The following is a 19,438-nucleotide window of genomic DNA, read 5'->3' on the forward strand; positions in this document are numbered from 1 at the left end:
GCAGTTCAAAATAATATTTGTATATGATCTTAGGTGGTGAATTTTAATAGAGCAGAAAACTTGACCTGCAACTGTTTTTTTCCCCTCAGCAAAGAGGAAAATGGAGTGTCTGGAAAGGTTGGAATGTCTTTGCTGTTATATGTTACACTGCTGTGGGATAATGAGATTTCACATTTCCGCGTTGCTGGAGCAGGCTGCCTATCTTGTAGATACTGGCATATAAGGCCTCTTTATTCTTTGGACTTCTGTATTTCTTAGAATTGTCATGCTTCCTTTCGAACTAAATTATGCAGAGGTAACATGATTATTTGACCAAGCTCAGGAAATATAAAACAGGTAAAAAATATCAAGCTAGATTAAATAAAGAGTTACTGGCTATAGTATATTAAGTATACGGTATATTAAGTATATTCTTCAGAAGTCTGTATTTGCCTGTTTTTGCTGCTAACTCTCCTACTTCTTTTTTGCAGCCTTACCAGGGCACAAGAGTGGGAGGCTAAGAATACCCTGTCTAGAGCTTCAGATAATGTTAAAAGTATTCCAAGGGAACTATGGCCCCAAGAACTCTTTTTAAATAAGTTACTGATTTGGTGCCTTGGGAACATTTGGTTTTACTCTAGCTATTTTTCCCATATGCCTTCCTTTAAAAGGAAAGTTCATCTTGGGTTACATGGGAGCATCTTAGGTTTAGTGTTAGATTACCAGCGTTCAAAAATATGTGCCCAGATGGTAGATGTTGACGAAAGTTAGGCACAAGAATTCATTTGAAGTTGAATGGTTTGCAGTATTAGTCAGAAAAGTTTTGTTCACTTCTAATTTTGAACAGCATAGGGATTGGAGACTGAGATGGTTGGTTAAAATTTAAAGAATTAGGGAGCTCTACTTCATGTGACAGCAGGTCAGGCTCTGTTTTCCCATCTCAACTCAAGGTAGGGTTCCTTGTAGCAGGTGGTTTAGAGGCGTGTGTATTTACGAATGGCTCCATTGGCTCTGTGTATCATGGTGGTGTACAGCAGGGACCCCAGACCCCCACGTCAGTTACACTGATAAATACTCTTATTACAGATTGACACTCATTCTTACCCAGTTCATCTTTTAAATGAGCTGTAGCCTATTGTCACACTGGAAAACTTAACTCAAATGTCTTTGTTCTATGAAGTTGAGTCAGGTAACTACCCAGACTGGCAAAGGTAGGAAGACACCCTTTTCCGTGTGAGTTATTTAGTGCAACTGGAGCTGAAGATTTGACCAGCAAGGAGATAGGGAAGAGGGAGATGTATTGATAGAGGTTATGTGTAGAATTAGGTAGAATTTTATGTTTTCATAAATGTCTCAGTTATTTAAGATAAAATTTATATGAGCAAATGGAATGTAATGGTAAACATTGGTTTCCTCTGATTTGCCTTTGGCTTAATAGATAATTATTATTGCATTATTTTTATAACTTAAAAATTGTATGAGTGATAAATATTCATTACAAGAAATTAGAACATATATATAAACAGCAAAAAGGAAAAATTCCCCTACGACTGTATCACCTAGACATAAAAAGGGTAAACTTTAGATGTTTATCATTCTAGACCTTCTTTCCATCACATATTTGTCTTTCAAAACCAAATTAAATGATACATGCAGTTTGGTAAATTAAGCTTTTTCAATGTAACAATACAGCATGCATATCTGTCTGTTTAAGTCATAAAATTTACTTCATTTTCATTTTTATGACTGTTTAGTAGTTCTTTGTGAGATGAACTGTAATTTAATTAATAAGTCCCCTGTGATCGGAATTTAGGTTGTTTCTAATTCTTGCTGCAGTAACTTTTGTATCTGCCTTTTTACCTCTTTGATTATTTCCTTAAGATCAATTCCCGGGACTAGAATGCTTTGTAAAGGATTTGCACATCTTAAGACTTTTGAAACACATAATCAAATAGCTTTCCAGAAAGGCTGTTCCAGTTTTCAGGTTCTCCTCTTGTCTAATTGGCTTTGTACTTGCATTAAAGTGTTAAATTTTTATTTAGTTGCAGAATGAGGAGGAGCCTGGGGAGCCAGAACAGACTGCCAGTGACGCGCCTCCGCCTTACAGCAGCATCTCTGCAGAGGGTGCAGGTAGGTGATGGCGAGGTGATTCCTGAAATCTTGAAGTGCGCTTAGCCATAGACTTTTTTTTTTTTTTTTTGAGAGGGCATCTCTCATATTTATTGATCAAATGGTTGTTAACAACAATAAAATTCTGTATAGGGGCCTCAATGCACAATCATTAATGAACCCCAAGTCTAATTCTCAACAGTCTCCAATCTTCTGAAGCATAACGAACAAGTTCTTACATGGTGAACAAGTTCTTACGTAGTGAATAAGTTCTTACGTGGTGAACAGTGCAAGGGCAGTCATCACAGAAACTTTTGGTTTTGATCACGCATCATGAACTATAAACAATCAAGTCAGATATGATTATCCATTTGATTTTTATACTTGATTTATATGTGAATCCCACATCTCTCCCTTATTTTTTTTTAAAAATAAAGTGCTGAAGTGGTAGGTAGATGGAAGATAAAGGTAGAAAACATGATTTAGCGCTGTAAGAGGGCAAGTGTAGATGATCAGGTCTGTGCCTATAGACTAAGTATTAATCCAAGCTAGACAAGGGCAACAAAACATCCATGGATGCAGAAGATTTCTCTCAAAACAGGGGGGTGAGGTTCTAAGCCTCACCTCTGTTGATCCCCAATTTCTCACCTGATGGCCCCCCTGCGACTGTGCCTGTCTTAGGTTGTTCCTCCCTTGAGGAATCTTACCCGTCTCTGTTAGCCATAGACTTTTGTCTTGGATGTGTTCATTGATGTTTGCTTTGCTTCAGCTTTCCTTAAGAAGTCTTTGACATTATTTTTAGTTTGTAGTCTGAGGTGAAAAAAACTTCTCAGAAACAAATAAGACCCCATTTCAGTGTGATTTTCTAATGGAACTCGAACTCATTCCAACAGTCGTAAAGGAAGTAAAAATTCAGGAACTAGGTGATCACCTGATTTTTGTTCTTTCTGTAGTTTCCTCATCAGTTGTTTTGCTCTTTGTGATTCTAGTAACTGTGACCTAAAATACAGTCTGTTAGATTTATTTTATTCTAGTGAATTCTTAATTTAAAAAACTACAAATCTATCAACTCACCCTCTTCCACATAGTTTAAATGTTCATTGTAGTTAAAACCCTCCTTAATCAACATTTTGTCTTACCCTCATAAGCCAGATTATCTTTTTAATTTTCATCTACATCTATAAAAGGGATGGGGAGAAGAAAATCTCAGTGGTACAGGATTTAGTGACTAGAGCTTCCTGATAATCTTCTTTAATTGCTGAAAGTTGACCAGCTTTAATGGAACCTCTTTCCTTATTCTCTTAAAACAGAACTGTGGCAGAGTAGTGAGTACACAGCCCATGGTCCCCCCCCACTGAACCCAGCCTGCTCCTAGGGTGGGCAAATGGAAGACCATATTCATTGCAAGCAAGCCTCAGAATCCTTTTCAGTACAGCATGTAGGGCAGCTATTGTCAGTTGATGTGAGATTCAATCTCTGGGTGTTCTCTGTGGCCCTGAGACTGCCATTATAATTAAGAGGAATTCAGGTCAGAAAGTGCCTCACCTCCACTCTGGCTTCAAATGCTGAACCCTGTCTCCTTGTATTAAGATTTTTATTTGTAAGCATGTGAAACTAACAATGCTAAATTAAGGTTTTGGAAGAATTCTAGGGTGTCTCATGGAATCAAAAGATGAGAACCCCAAGACTTGGGAAAGAATCACAATTTCATGCCTTATTCACTCTTTTCTACTCAGAATGTAGTACAGGTCTTCCTTTAAATAAATCCCTTCAGTGAAAAGTCCAACTGATTAATAAGAAATTGCATTCCTGTTTTATTAATGATAAAAATCCTTTCTATTTAGCTACCCAGAGTCATTAGGAGGTAATTTTTTTCCCCTGAATATCTGAATTTCTATTTTCTGTAATTGTAAAAACTTTAGAACCATTTTAGAGAGAAATCTTTCTCAAACACTTCTCTCCCTTATTCACTTCATCTCTTATTCTTTGTTTAAATTTTTCCTTATGATTTAGAAGTTACTCAGAAGCATTCTCTGGTAGGTGTTCTGTTTTGTACTGTAGTGATGCCTTTATTTATTGTCACTGCAGAACTTTTTGATTCAAGAATCACATTCCCTGCTTGCTGTCAGATGTCATCTCCTATTGCTGTCAACATGAGGTCCATTTATCCCTTTCTCTTTCATTTTTGTTTATCTTGCTGTGGGCCTCAACAGCAAATGCCAAAACTTCTCAAGATTGGGTATAAGTAAAGGGAAACTTTTTAGAATAAGGTCTAGAAGAACTCTCTCTTGAATAAAGTCTTTTATCTGTGGTATTTCATCTGACTATGCAGAGGCCTTTAAAAAACAAAAACAAAAACATTTAACTTCTGGGTCTCTACTGGGCCTCTTGAGTCCCAGGTAAGTAAAGTGTCAGGGAAATATGTTTTTAGAGATCATAAGTTACTGAGAACATTGGTTTTATATTATTATTAGCTGGGTTTTTTTTCCATTTTTGCTTTTTAAAAATGGAAACCTCTAAAATGGCTTAAGTGGACTTTGCCCCCTTTGTTGTTAAATTTACAATGCTTACTTTGTTAGATAAATGTTGACTTGTGTACCTATTAATCCATTTATGAAAAGAATGATTAGAAACAGAATGGTACATGTCAGCTGGGAATAAAAGAAGCACGAATCATTATTAAAATACTCAATTTACCTATTTTAATTCATGGTATGTAAATTTGAACAGTCTAACAACTACTGAATATTTTTTGTTTTGAATATACTAAGTAAACTTGAAAAGATTGTTATTAAACCTTTCATGGAAACTTAAATTATATGACGTATCATATTGATGGATCCTATTTTAAAACAATCTTTGAAATAAGAAATAAAAGTGTTCTTGATTTCCTTCAACTTAAGGTAGTTGGTGTCAGTTTTATTCATGTATTGAGAATTATTATGATAGTAGGCTAATTCAAATTGTACATGTCAATTTATAATAATGACTTTTAGTATGATTTGAAACGTTAAAAATTTTGTAGGAAGTTGTACAATGTTTTATAAGGTATATATGTACACATGTATACATACATGTGTATGTATATGTGTGTGTGTGTGTGTGTGCACATGCATATATGTTAAATAGTTATTTTGACATGGAGAAAACCAAGTTCCCTCAGTTCAATTAGGTGGTAGCTTTAGTTTCAATAACACATTTTTCTATATTTTTTTCTAAAAGCTCTGATACTTTATTTTTCCCGTTTAGATCTGCATTCCATGTGGGGTTGGGTTTTCTATGCAGTGTGAGATAGTGGTCAAGATTAATTTGTTTTCCTTGTGGATGTCCAGTTGGTTCAGCACCATTTATTGAGAGGACCATTCTTTCTTCACTACGCTGTTTTGTCATAAACCAGGCGACCATGTGTGTGGATCTGTTTCTGGACTCAGTATTCTGTTCTTTGGTCTATTTATCTTCATGCCTGTACTATACTGCCTTAATTCTGGAGCTTTATAATCTTGACATCTGATAATGTAGGTCCTTCAGCTTTTTTGTTCTTCAGTATTGCTTTGATTCTTCTCAAGCTTTTACGTTTCTGTGTACATTTTAGAATCAGTTTGTCAATTTCCATAAAATTAAAACAAAAACCCTGCTTGAGTTTTAGTTGGGATTGCACTAAATCTGTGTATCAGTTTGAATAGAATTAACATCTTTATAATACTGTATCTTCCAGTCCATAAACATGATACATCTTTCCATTTATTAAGATCTTTACTTTTTCTCAATAATAGTTTATAAGTTTCAATATAGAGATCCTGCACATTTCTTATTAGATTTATTGCTAGTTATTTGGTATATTTTGGTGCTATTGTAAATAGTTCTGTATAATTTTATTTTCTATTGCTGGTATATGGAAGTAAAATTGATGGTTTATTTATTGTGTATACAGAGACTTTGCTAAAATTTGTATATTAATTCTAATAGCTTATCTCTAGATACTCTTGGATTTTCTATAGATATACATGTAATCATGTTATCCATGAATAACAATAGTTGTTTCTTCCTTTCCGATCCTTATATCTTCCATTTCCTTTTCTTGCCATATTCCATCAACTAATAGGACCTCTGAGACTGTTTGACTGGCAGTGGTGGCGGTGGGCATTTTTGTTTAATTCTCTAACCTTAGGAGGAGAAAGCTTTTTAATAATTTACTATTAATTATGACTTTTATTCTAAGTTTTTCATAGGGATTTGTGATCAGATTAAGGAAGTTTTATTCCTAATTTGCTAAGTGTTTTTATTATTAGTAGGTGTTCAATTTTATCAGATGCTTTTCACGTGCAAGTGAAGACAATAGAATTTTTCTCCTTTTTCTTGTTAATTAGGTAGATGGTATTAATTGACAGTTTCAGTAATACATTACAGTAAAATTGGAAGTTAATTGCAGTTAACAACCAAAGAGGGAAAAAAGAAATTTAAAAAATGTTAATCTTGATGACTATAAGAATTTTTTCAAAATTCTTAGATTTTTCAAAAATTGTATAGGAATTTAATCCATTTGTAAATAGATCTTTTCTAATAAACATTGAATCTTGAAGTAAATGAGAATAAGTTGCAACACTAAAAAGAGAAATAAAAGATTTAATACAGACAAATAATGGTTCTGTAACTGAATTAGTTACCTTAACTATGTCATAAAAAATAATACATGGCAAAATAATGTCAAAGAATCAAAGTGCTCAAACCTGTGAGAAATTAATTTTAAGGTTTTTTTTTAAGTTGATTTTCATGTTTGCAAGTGGGAAGAAACGATGGTATAGATTTACAAATACACAGATGAAGTATTTTTAGCTTTAATGTTTTCCTTATGCATCTATTAATATTAAATGCCTCTTGGGAACACACCCCGAAACAAAACAATCAAAAAAAGTGTTTGAAAAGTATTTTTTATAACAGTGGAAAAAGTGTTCAAAAGCACTTGGAAGGAAGGGCAAAATGAGTCTGGGACTTAAGTAATTGGGAAATGAGTAAATTTAAAAATCATTCCTAGTTTCTAATATTCATCTAGAACCACTTTTGATTCAGTTATTCTGTATATACGTACTGCCAGAGGAATGGTTGGTTTTTGTTTGCCAGAGTTAGTGGAAATACTCTTTCCTCGGCTTAGCTAGTCATCAGATAATTGTGACTTCTGTTTCATTCTGCAGCATATTTTGACTACAAAGATGAGTCTGGGTTTCCAAAGCCTCCGTCTTACAATGTGGCCACGACACTGCCCACTTACGATGAAGCTGAGAGAACCAAGGCCGAGGCTACTATCCCTTTGGTTCCTGGAAGAGTAAGTCCAGTTCACCATGTTCCTTGGTGGCTGCTTTATGGGAATCTAGCTCTTTTCAGTAGGCACTTATGATTTATTACTTGTGATCATAGTGATCCGTAAAAATACAGCTAATTGTAAACCACTAGGTCGTTTCCTTTTGGGTTAATAGATTCTTACCTCTTCCTGACAATGATAAAAGGTACAAATGAGCAGCAAACCACTAGTTGAGTGAGCGCATTTCCCTGTCTCTACTACTACCACCGCTTTCTCAAGTCTCCTGCGTGGCTGAAATGTCTCGGAGCAGGAGCTGATTTAGGAAATACACTGACTTTGCCTTAATTCTGCAGACTTACATTTTGGTGTTAGGTAGATAGCTGCTAGGAAGATCTATGGAGAGAATAAATAAGTGCAACTTCATAGAATTAAACTTATCAAAGGGTGCTCTCATTATCTAGGTGAACACCATGCCACCAGCAGTCCAGATCATGCCATCTGTGGGGGCATAGTGATTTCACATCCCACCTGGCCTGATGTTCATTCACGGCAGTAGGGTAGGGTGTGATGAAAGCCAGCTGGAGACTTTTGGGTACTCTTTGTCTCTGATGTCAGACCCGTAAGTGATGCAGATGTTGTTTCATAAATATTTATCCAGGTGACTGATGCAGGCAGGGCATTGGACCAGACACTGGGAGAATGAAGAGCAGGGTGCAGTCCCTAGGAATGTGGAGCAGGCAGGGCTCCAGGCCCTAGTCCTATTCAGATAAGGAATCTAGAGTAAAAGATAAGGACAGGAACAGAAGCTCCGCCTGGGTAGTACAATGGCATAGGCCCCAGAATTTCAGGCCTTAAGAGTAGTGGACTGTTCACAGACCATACCTGCTATGAAGGGAAGAGCTCCTAAAACAGCTGTTTGGTAGAAATAGTAGTTTATAAGCCCAGTCCAGGGTGATTCTACATGGGGATGTGCATTGAGTTTTTGTAGATGCCAGAGAGGACCTAAGAACCCTCGTGGAGCTTAGTGTCTAAGGGTAAAACAGCCTTGTTATAATTACCATTGGATGCAAATGACATGCTCAGCACTGTGCTCTGTGCCTTATGTATTTTGTATGTTGTTTCCAGTCCTCACAATAACCTCACAAGACAAAGATGATATTATCTCCATTTTACAGATGCAAAAGTTGAGGTCCAGAGAGATTAATTTGCCCAAAGTCATACAGATAATAAGTATCACTGGTGAGTGTCAAACCCAGATATTTTAGACTCCAAAGTCCTTGTACTCTATAGACCTCTTGGAATATGTGGTAAGTGTCCCATAGAAATAGACCAGGTGATTAGCTCTGATTAATTACAGAACTCTTCAGAATACTTTTATTTGAGAAGTATACTTTTTTAGGAACCTCTTAATGGGTTCTATTATTCAGCATTCATGTATAGAAAACTGTTTTATACAATGTACTATTATGTATTTTCTAGTGGATTAGTAGAAAGCTTTGTCTAAAGCAATGTTCCTGCCATACAAGAGCTTGAAGCCCAGCTGGGGAGAAGGTGCACAAGTACCCATATCTCAGGGGCAGCACTAGAGCAGCAAGGATTAAGACCTGTGGCTTCTTACCATGTGATTGTGGGGAGGATGGAATTTGAAATGGGCCCTGGATTTTAATGGATAAGAACATTCTAGAAGGCAAGTCCAGAAAGGAGATGTGAATTCAGCCAGGTGCAGGGCAGGTTCTGGGGATGTAGTAATTGGTTTTGCTTGAGCAAAGAGTTTGTGACCAGACTTAGGTTGTAGAATTTTGTGAATACTAAGCTGAGGCATTTAGACTTATATGTAGGTCACATAGACTCCTTCAAAGGTCTTGAGCAGGGGTGTGATAAGACAAGTATGGTTTTAGAAACATTAACATGGCAATAACTTGGAGAAGGAAATCATGGTGGTAGGGATACCATGGACAGAACAGATAGAAGGCATTTGCAATACTGTTAGAAAATAATTCCATGTATTTTTATAGAGTATCTTTGAGAAGTTATGCAAAAAACTGAATTGGTTTCTAATTTGGAGAAGCCTTATTTAAACTTCTAATATGAAGTCAGAATATTAGGTATTTAGTATTTTTAGAAACTTAAAACAAACACATTCTTCTAAAAATTTCACACAATAGAGGAAATGTGTTGTTAGAAATGGAAGCCGCCATCACACTTCCCGTTTCTCTAGTTTCCATTCCACAGGGTAACCACTGTTAACAGCTTGTTATGGACTTCTCGGCCCCCTTTCTGTGTAGGGCAAGTTTTGATTGCCCCTAAATTTTTTTTCTTCATTTAAGGAACCCTCATTATATTGTATACAAGCCTATTGCTTTTAAGCATGTATTTATTTATTTTCTAATATCTCAACATATACCCACATTAGTTGAAAAGATAGGCTGCATATGTTGATGTCCATATTGGTCAAGATACGTTCCATCTAGACTTGCAATATTATGTTTCAAATTAGGATAGAAAGGGCTCCTATCTGCCAATAATATTGGAAGTAAGGTTGTTTCAGACCAATATATCAATATAAACAAACGGTAATGGAGTAGAGCAATGGGCAGCCCTATGGACTTTTCATGTATGATCACTCTATTCTTTGTTCTTCCATGATAGGCTCATAAAGCATGTGAGCTAGTCAGTTGTGTTTCCTTAGCAGGCTCTGAATTACTAACACTCTGGGCCCTTAACAGGCCCTGGATTACTGATAATTCTGGAATTTAAGCCAAATGTGTAAGTAAATTTTCTTCTTTTTTCTTTAGATATATGTAAGAGTGAATAGTTCTTCTTAAACTTTGTAATTTTGAAGTGTATCGTTAAAGAATTTGGATTATAAAATGAAAAATTCCTTTCATATAGAAAACTATGGAGATAGGAGAAAGCTATGTATTTTTCTATAATTACATCTTATGAGACAAAATAACATTTTAACACATACTTAGCCTTAATGCTTATAGTTTTGAATTGAGTCAAAGAAGTACATTTTCTTCTTGGTACTCACTTTTGTCTCTTTCTCTGTTTTCCTTGATGTCTTTCCTTTGCTTAGAAATAGTTCCCTGTGAACTTACCTTACTCTTTTTCTTTTCATTTAGGATGAGGATTTTGTGGGTCGGGATGATTTTGATGATGCTGACCAGCTGAGGATAGGAAATGATGGGATTTTCATGTTAACTTTTTTCAGTAAGTATAGACACACAGCAGAACTGCTTCCCACAAACCTGAGTGCTTAAGATTATGACTGAATTATAATTACTAGTTGAGCTAATATTTTAATACGTTGTATTTATTTGATTCCTTATACTGAGATGCTCAGAACTTAATACCCACTTACCTGATACCATTTCTACTCATCTGTTTCTTTGGATGTCTATGGAAAACGTAATTAAAGCAGTTATGGGAATTCTGTAGTTTTACATGAGCTAAGCCTCATCTTTCAGGTCTACAGGGCCCCTTAGTATTGCTCCTACTCATATCTGGCCTCTATGGTAGGAATTAAATGCCTTTGATGAATTTTGTAAGTTTCTATTTTTTAAGTGAGCCTGAGTTTTTTCCTTCTTGATGTTAGTTTCCATTTATCTTTCAATGTGCCTCACTTAGAAGTGAGCAACCACTTCTTTTATTTGCTATATTAAAAAGATCATAAAGGAAATGCAGTGCCTTTAGAGGTGATGTTGTTATGTAAGCCATCAAAATTCATGGAAGCAGGGGGAATGAATGACTTAAATCAGATTATTTGAGGGCATTAATTTCATGTTCAAGGCATTTACTTTATTAGCTGAAGTTAACACATACAGCAAAGGGCAGAGGTCCTAAGTATATATTATATACTGGTTAATGTTAAGGCATTTTTGAGAGCAATAGCAGTAGACATAATGCAGGCATATCTCAGAGATACTTCAGATCCAGTTCCAGATCACAACAATAGTGAACATTGCAATAAAGCAAATAAAATCAATTTTTTAGTTTCCCAGTGCTTATAAAAGTCATATTTATATTATAGTCTGTTAAGTGTACAATAGCATTATGTCTTAAAAAACAATGTACTTACCCTAATTTAAAAATGCTTCACTGCTCAAAAATGCTAAGCATCATCTGAGCTTTTAGTGAGTTGTCATCTTTTTGCTGGTGGAGGGTCTTACCTTGATCTTGCCTGCTGACTGATCATGTTAATGGTTGCTGAAGGTCGGGGTGGCTGTGGCAATTGCTTAAAATAAAGACAACAATGAAGTTTGTCACATCAGTGGACTCTTTCTTTTACAAACAGTTTCTCTTGTTCATGTGATGCTGTTTGATAGCATTTTACGTACAGTAGAACTTCTTTCAAGATTGGAGTTAGTCCTCTCAAATCCTGCCGCTGCTTTACCAACTAAGTTTATGTCATATTCTAAATCCTTTGTTGTCATTTCAACAATCTTCACAGCATCTTTACTAGGAGTAGATTCCATCTCAAGAAACCACTTTCTTTGCTCATCCGTAAGAAGTGCCTTCTCATCTGTTAACATTTTATCATGAGGTGCGGCCTTTCAGCCCCGTCTTCAGGCTCCACTTCTGACTCCAGTTCTCTTGTGTTTCTACTACCTCTGCGGTTACTCCCCCTTGGGCCGCTCCACGTCATCCACGAGGGTTGGAAACAGTTTCTTCCCAACTCCTGCTTATGCTGACATTTGACCTCTTCCCATGAATCATGGATGTTCTTACCGGCACCTAGAATGGTGAATCCTTTCCAGAAGGTTTGCAGTTTAGTTCTCCCAAATCCACCAGAAGAATCACTCTGTGGCAGTTTAGCCTTACGAAATGTATTTCTTTTTTTTTTTTTTTTTTTATTGAAGGGTAGTTGACACACAGTATTACATTAGTTTCAGGTGTACAACACAGTGATTCAACATTTATATACATGATAATTCTAGGTACCAGCTATCACCATACCAAGTTGTTCCAATATTTTGACTATATTCCTTATGCTATACATTACATCCCGGTTACTTACTTATTTTACAATTGGAAGTGCGTGTATGTATATATATATATATATATATATATATATATATTTTTTTTTTTTTTGTGAGGGCATCTCTCATATTTATTGATCAAATGGTTGTTGACAACAATAAAATTCTCTATAGGGGGGTCAGTGCTCAATGCACAATCATTAATCCACCCCAAGCCTAATTACGAAATGTATTTCTTAAATAATAAAACTTGAAAGTTGAAATTGTTCCCTTGATCCGTGGGCTATACAATGGGTGTCATGTTGCAGATATGGAAATGACTTTAATCTTTATATCTCCATCAGAACGTTTGGGTGATCAGGTGCATTGTCAGTGAGCAGTAATGTTTTAAAAGGAATTTTTTTATGAGCAGTAGGTCTAATGATGGGTTTAAAGTATTCAGTAAACCATGTTGTGAATAGATGTGATATCATCCAGGCTTTGTTGTTCCATTTATGGAACACACACATAGTAGATTTAGCATAATTCTTAAGGGCTCTGGGATTTTCAGAATGGTCAATGAACATTGACTTCAACGTAAAGTCACCAGCTACCTTAACCCCTAACAAGAGATTGAGCCTGTCCTTTGAAGCTGTGAAGCTAGGCGTTGACTTCTCTCTAGCTGTAGCAGGCCTAGGTGACATCCTCTGACATAAGGCTGCTTCCTCTAATGGGAAGTCTGTTGTTGAGTGTAGCCACCTTCCTGAATTACCTGAGCTGGATCTCCCACATAACTTGCAGCTTCTGCATCAGCGCTTGCCGCCCCACTTTGCACTGTTATGTTACGGAGACAGCTTCTTTCTTACACCTCATGAACCCGCCTCTCATAGCTTCAGACTCTTCTTCTGCAGCGTCCTCACCTCTCCCGGCCTTCACAGAATTGAAGAAGGTTAGGGTCTTGCTCTGGTTTAGGCTTTGGCTTAAGGGACTGCTGTGGCTGGTTTGATCTTCCATTGTGACCTCTAAAACTTTCTCCATATAAGCAGGAAGTCTTTTTTGCTTTCTGGTCATTCATGGGTTGTTGGAGTAGTGCTTCTCATTTCTTTCAAGAACCTTTCCCTGGCATTCACAGCTTATGGCTAGCTAATACAAGGGGCCTAGCTTTTAGCCTACCGGCTTTTGACTTTCATGCCTTCTTCACTAAGGCAAATCATTTCTGGCTTTTGATTTAAAGGGAGAGATGTGCAGCTCTTCCTTTCACATGAACACTCAGAGGCTATGATGGGGTCATTAATTGGCTTATTTCAGTATAGTTGTGTCTCAGGGAATAGGGAGGCCCAAAGAGAGGTTGAGAGACAGGAATGGCCAGTCTGTGCAACAGTCAGAATGCTAACATCCATCAGTTAAGTTTGCCGTCTTATATGGGCATGGCTTGTGGCACCCCAAAACAATTACAATAGTAACATTAAAGATCACTGATCACAGATCACCATAAGAAATGTAATAATAATAATAAAAGTTTGAAATATTGTTAGAATTACCAAAATGTGACACGGAGACATAAAGTGAGCAAATGCTGTTGGAAACATGTGGCTGCACAGTGTGTTGCCACAAATTTTTAATTTGTAAAAAAAAGCAACACAATATCTGCCAAGTGCAATAAAGGGAAGCACAGTCAAATGAGGTATGCGGCAGTGTAACACCTGATACTCAGGGAGGGTGCTCTTGTTTGCCCTTGGGAGGAAGAGGCTGGGTATCTTGGAGAAGTGGATGGAGAGAGGTGTGGGGGTGTCTGGGCTTTTATCCTTGGGAGAGCCATGTAAGCAGAAGCAAGTGTCGGGAACACCCTTGCTCTTTAGGTACCAGGACATGTCTGACATCTTTTTTCTCTCTGCTTTTACAGTGGCATTCCTTTTTAACTGGATTGGGTTTTTCCTCTCTTTTTGCCTGACTACTTCAGCTGCTGGAAGGTACGGGGCCATTTCAGGATTTGGTCTTTCTCTGATTAAGTGGATCCTGATTGTCAGGGTAAGTTGTATACCAGCTAGACAGACTCTGTAGAGAAACAATAAATAGAATAACTTTTGGATATTTGATTTAAAAATTTATTATTATTTTATTATTATTTTTGCATTATCTGAACATTTAAAGAATTCTTGGTTTGTCTTTCTTCTGGTTTCATGAAGTTGGACCTAAATTGGTTGCAATTGATGAATGCACACAAGTTTTGTAGTCAAATCCAGTGAATATTGGTGGTCTGAGGATATCTACAATTGTTCACCAGCTGCTCTCTTTGTTTTTAATGTTTGTACTATGGTAATATATCTGTTCTAAAATTAGTTGCTTTTATAATAAAAGGAAGAATATCACCTCTCTGCTGTCTCTTTCTTCTTCCCTCTCCCTCGTTTCTTTTCTCCCTTCCTCCTCCTCCTTGTCCTGCTCCCTTCCTCCCTCCCCTGCAGATGGGTCATGAGCAGCGTCATCAGTCATGCAGAACGTTTGGGGGGCCAGACCTGTTTAAGGAGTGCTCTTCCTTAGGGGCTTTATCTCCGAAGTGAATTAGAGATCTTCAGGGAGTTACCAGTTAGTCAGAATTGCATGAAGTAATTTAAATTAAAATTATAAAAGATCTGGCCTCCTAGAGTGTCCTCTGATTTCAGATGAGTTCATTGCTGTTGTCAGCTTCATAGATAAAACCAGTGTTTTCATCATAAGTTGGCATTATTAAGTAATTAATGGGTGTTGACTGGCCACTGGAGTTTGCAAATTTAAGTATTCTAAAGCATTTGTTAACATTTTTAGGATTCCAAGTTCCTTTAAGAATCTGATAATGGGTTTTCCCCCAGACAGATAATATATACTTAACCTAAAACATGGACTTTAGGTTAAGAACCCAAGCTCTAAAGAGGTTTTTCATTCCTTCTCTGAATCTTAATTATTTTGTTATGAAATGAAATACTCCATTTTAGTGCTCAAAGTGTGTTAAACTCTTAGACACCACAGCCCTCAATAGAAGATATAAAATTAGTTACTAATTTTTTAATCTTAATGGTTAACTAAATTGACTAAAATGTTTAACTGCATTGAATGAATCGACTTGTATCAGTTAGGATGGCTGTGTCTGCACGTAACAGAAAAAGAAACAGTGGGAAAATGTATACAAGTCCTGCCCTGTAGGGTAAGTCGGTGTCTCACTGACGTCATCAAGGACAGCTGACGTTTCTGCCCATTGCGCTGGTGTGGCTGCCCCTCCCTCGGGGCTGCCGCCTCCTCAGGCATTACAGCAGAAACACAGTAGGGGGCGACGGAAGAAAGGGACTATTCCTGCTCTTCCCCGGCTCTTCAAGAGCCAGGAAACCTTTCAGCACCCTCGCTTCTGTTGGCCATCCTCGCGTTCCGTGCCCGGCCCAGGAATGGGATGATCACGATGTGCGTGATAAAGCTCCAAAGTCAAGGCCTGGCTGGAGGAGCAGGAACAGAAACAGGGCTCATTAGAAAGGAGGCCGAATAGTTGGTTTTGGCACGGGATAAGCAAAGTAAAATTATCATTAAAACATATTCTAGAAGGACAAATATATGGACCCAAAAAAAAGATTGTTTAAAAAAAAATTGTTTTTGAGCACTTTCAAAACAAGGAGTCTGTGAAGATGAAAGCTGTCATATTTCAAGATTGCTCTTCCTTGGGAGGAAATATATTTGCATATATCATAACCACTGCAAATAAATAATATAGAAAATGCTTTCACTTAAAAAAAAAATTACTGTAAGAGCTAATGACAGCATTTGTATACAAAACAATTTTGTGTGTTCTGGGTCCTTTAAGCTAAAATGTGAAATTTTATCTGCTAAGCTTCTATAAAATGTTCTGCTTTATATTTCAGTTTTCCACCTATTTCCCTGGATATTTTGATGGTCAGTACTGGCTCTGGTGGGTGTTCCTGGTTTTAGGTAAGTGCTTTTAACACTTAACCTAAAGAGAAAAGGTTACGTTAAATTTTAAAATAAAATTACTTTTTGTAAACCCTCATCTTGCTTACTCTACAGTAATATAATATTCAGAAATAATAACTATAATTTTCAAAATACTCCTCTGAAAGCTTAGGCTGTTGTCACCATCAGAATTACATGCATGCTAATAAAATGTCTCTTAGGTCTTTCCTAATGCATTCAGGTACTCAGGTACCCCATGCGTCCAGTGGAGCATGCTGATATGGGGACTTGAGGGTCTAGATTTTTTTTTTCTCCTTGTGAGTTGTTGCCGCAAAGGGTTCCCAAACTCAGCCCCAATTGTTTATAGGCGTATTGTAACCAGTTGAACTACTCATTGAGTGTATGTGGCCCATCTTCGTTGCATCTGTAGGTAGAAAACAGAAAATGTATAACCTTGCTAGATATAACTTCTGGAAGAACCACTATTAAGTTTCCAGAATTCTTAAGTTCACTACTGATGAGAATAAGAACTAATTGGGAGAAGGCCTTTTTTTTTTTTAATATGCCAGGCATTTCAGGTTGTTGGTCTTAAGATTGTATTTTTATATTTTAAAATCTTTTTGAGACATTTTAAAGCAAAGAAGTGAACGTTGGAATGAGTACTTGTTAGCTTCTTCAGTCTTTGTAAGAAAAAAATATATGCTACAATGACAGACCACTCTCACTGCTGTCATTTCTCCAGACAGTGGCAGGGCCATCCTGTAGTCATTAAAGATGGCATGATTGCCTCACTCTGCTTTCTCTGATACCATCTTCTCCTGTCTCTTGTTTTGGGCAGCTTGTTGCCTCCTTATTATGCTCCTAGGTGGTCGTGCTACTAATGGATCTGGCTAGCGGGGCAGCACCCATGTCCAACGGAGGCTTAATACTCATGACCTTCCTGCTTAGCCTTTGGTGACAGAGCCATGCATTGCTGACCTTAATTTTACTTAGGAAGTACAAGTCATCCATCATACCATCTTCCGTTTCCCCCAAAGCATCATCTATTCTATTATTAGTCACTGGAATCCAGGGAAAGGGTAATGATCCTCTATCCCTTGATTACTGAGAAGCTGATAATAACAAGCACACCGGAGAGTTACTTGGGAGGAATAGTTCCTTGGCTTGCCTACTGTGTAAGCTGTGTCTTTAAGAGAAGACCGCCTGCCCCCCTTCCCCCACGCCTAAAGTCCAGGCAGATCCTAAGTGGACCAAAGGAGAGCCATTAAGTATATGTTTAGGTTGATTGGTGGTGGTATGGGTGACTTGAAGTTAATGGATTGATTTCCTCCCTATATTAAAGTTTCATGGGAGATGAATTTATAATACGTTACCACTGATCGTTCTTGATATCTTACTGATTCCTAGTAAGCAAAAAGTGGCAAGAATTTTAATGTATGGAGTGCATTTGGACCCAATGTTTGGGTCATTTTTGGAACTTCTCTTTCAGACAGAAACGATTTGGGGGGAGTTTTTCCTGCAAGGACCAGGTCTACACAGAGCTTTCAAGCTGGCAATTTATAAACTACATCTCACCTATAGTTGTTCCATAGTTGTTTTGAGACATTTTATAAAATGTCTGAATTCCTTTACTTTTCTTAAAAATTAGAATATGCAGCAAAGCTGGCCTGTTCCCACCCTTTGACTGCCGCTGAGTCTTAGCTGTCCCCTCCCTTCAGGTTAGGTGCTCTCTGGTTCACTGGGGTCCCCCCACCCAGCATTTGAGGAGGTGGGTGACTCCTGCTCTATAGTCCCTTGTTGCTTTCGGTGCCAGACAGAATGGTGTTCACTGAGCTCAGCGCTGATGACTCCTGCTTACTGCCAAAAGTCAGTTCTGAATACAGAGTTTTGTACTTAAGTATGTTTTAAAATATATCCAAAAGAAAGTGGTTGCCTAAGACTGGGGAGAAGGAAAGAAGGAGCAGATGAAGGGAGGGGGGATAGGAAACTGTTAATGGGCACAGATTTTTGTTTTAAAGTGTTCTAAAATTAAATTATGGTTTTGGTTGTACAATTTTGTAACTGTACCAAAAACCAGTGAATTGTACATGGACTTAACGGTGAACTGTGAGTTTAGGGGAGTGTAAGAGTTGTTGTAATAGGTAAGGGAATCCTGACATCTAGTGGACAACGTTATGTACTGTCAACAGGAAAAAAAATCCTGTGACGAGACAGGATGAAATGTTTTTTTGAGAAAAAGCTTTTAATCTCTTTATTTTATTTATTAGTTAATTACATTGGGATACTTTTTTAGAACTTGGAAGATACGTTTTGACAATGCTTCAAAATGAAGCTTCCAAATACACATGTTTGGGCTCCATCTTATTTTCTATTTCATTTTTAGATCAATTAGATTCTGATTGTGCAAAAGAGGTTTTTATTTGGCCCTGAGATTATGTATCCTTATTGAGACATGGAAAATTTGGTGTGAAAATCCTTTGGAAATTTTGGAGGAAATTGCTCATGTTTTGATAGCTTTTAGCAGAAAAACGATGCCATGCTATCGAAAGGGATATTTCTGGGGAGAGGACTAATGGGGAAATTATAAATTCATTCTTGACTTTTCTTTTTAAATTAGGTTTTCTCCTGTTTCTCAGAGGATTTATCAATTATGCAAAAGTTCGGAAGATGCCAGAAACTTTTTCGAATCTCCCCAGGACCAGAGTTCTCTTCATTTATTAAAGGTATTAAAGGAAAAGAACCTTAATTCTAGTCCCAGTGTAATTGTGTGATGCATTGCAGATTTCCGCTGTGGTTTAGAGTGTATCCCCTGTGGTGGGAGTATAGAGAAGGTAAAGAAGCTACAGTCTTTGCCTTTTAGCTGTTTCTAGTTTAGTAAGGAGTGTTTCTATAAAAAGCTGTTGAAAAGGCAAGTTAGAAAAACTGCCATAGGAGGAAATGTTATCTCATGTTCTGACGATGCCGAGGAGGCAGAGGATTAGTAGTCATCAGGGAGCTAGGATATTTGGCTGGGACTTAGGGGCCTAGATCTTTGATCTTGAATCCCAAAGTCCTTGCTTACTGTTGTTCCGGTTCCAGAGGACAGTACTGAGAAGGAGCCCTTCAGGCCTAATCACTCCACCTTAATTACACAGGCCCCTGAAACCGAGAACTGGGAAGAGAC

At 37.3% G+C, this 19,438-nt stretch overlaps 1 protein-coding gene across 1 annotated transcript in view; it reads left to right on the plus strand.

The window, feature by feature from the left end:
• Positions 1–19,438, plus strand: part of NDFIP1 (Nedd4 family interacting protein 1) — a 56,371-nt gene that overhangs the window by 29,494 nt on the left and 7,439 nt on the right. The window contains exons 2-7 of the mRNA XM_036895265.2: positions 2,022–2,109; positions 7,278–7,408; positions 10,510–10,597; positions 14,249–14,373; positions 16,227–16,293; positions 18,893–18,998. Of these exons, the coding sequence (XP_036751160.2) occupies positions 2,022–2,109; positions 7,278–7,408; positions 10,510–10,597; positions 14,249–14,373; positions 16,227–16,293; positions 18,893–18,996 (603 nt within the window). The 3' untranslated portion in view covers positions 18,997–18,998. The remainder of the gene's footprint in view (positions 1–2,021; positions 2,110–7,277; positions 7,409–10,509; positions 10,598–14,248; positions 14,374–16,226; positions 16,294–18,892; positions 18,999–19,438) is intronic.

This window comes from Manis pentadactyla, chromosome 13 (genome assembly GCF_030020395.1).
Source record: "Manis pentadactyla isolate mManPen7 chromosome 13, mManPen7.hap1, whole genome shotgun sequence".
Classification (NCBI taxonomy): Eukaryota; Metazoa; Chordata; class Mammalia; order Pholidota; family Manidae; genus Manis; species Manis pentadactyla.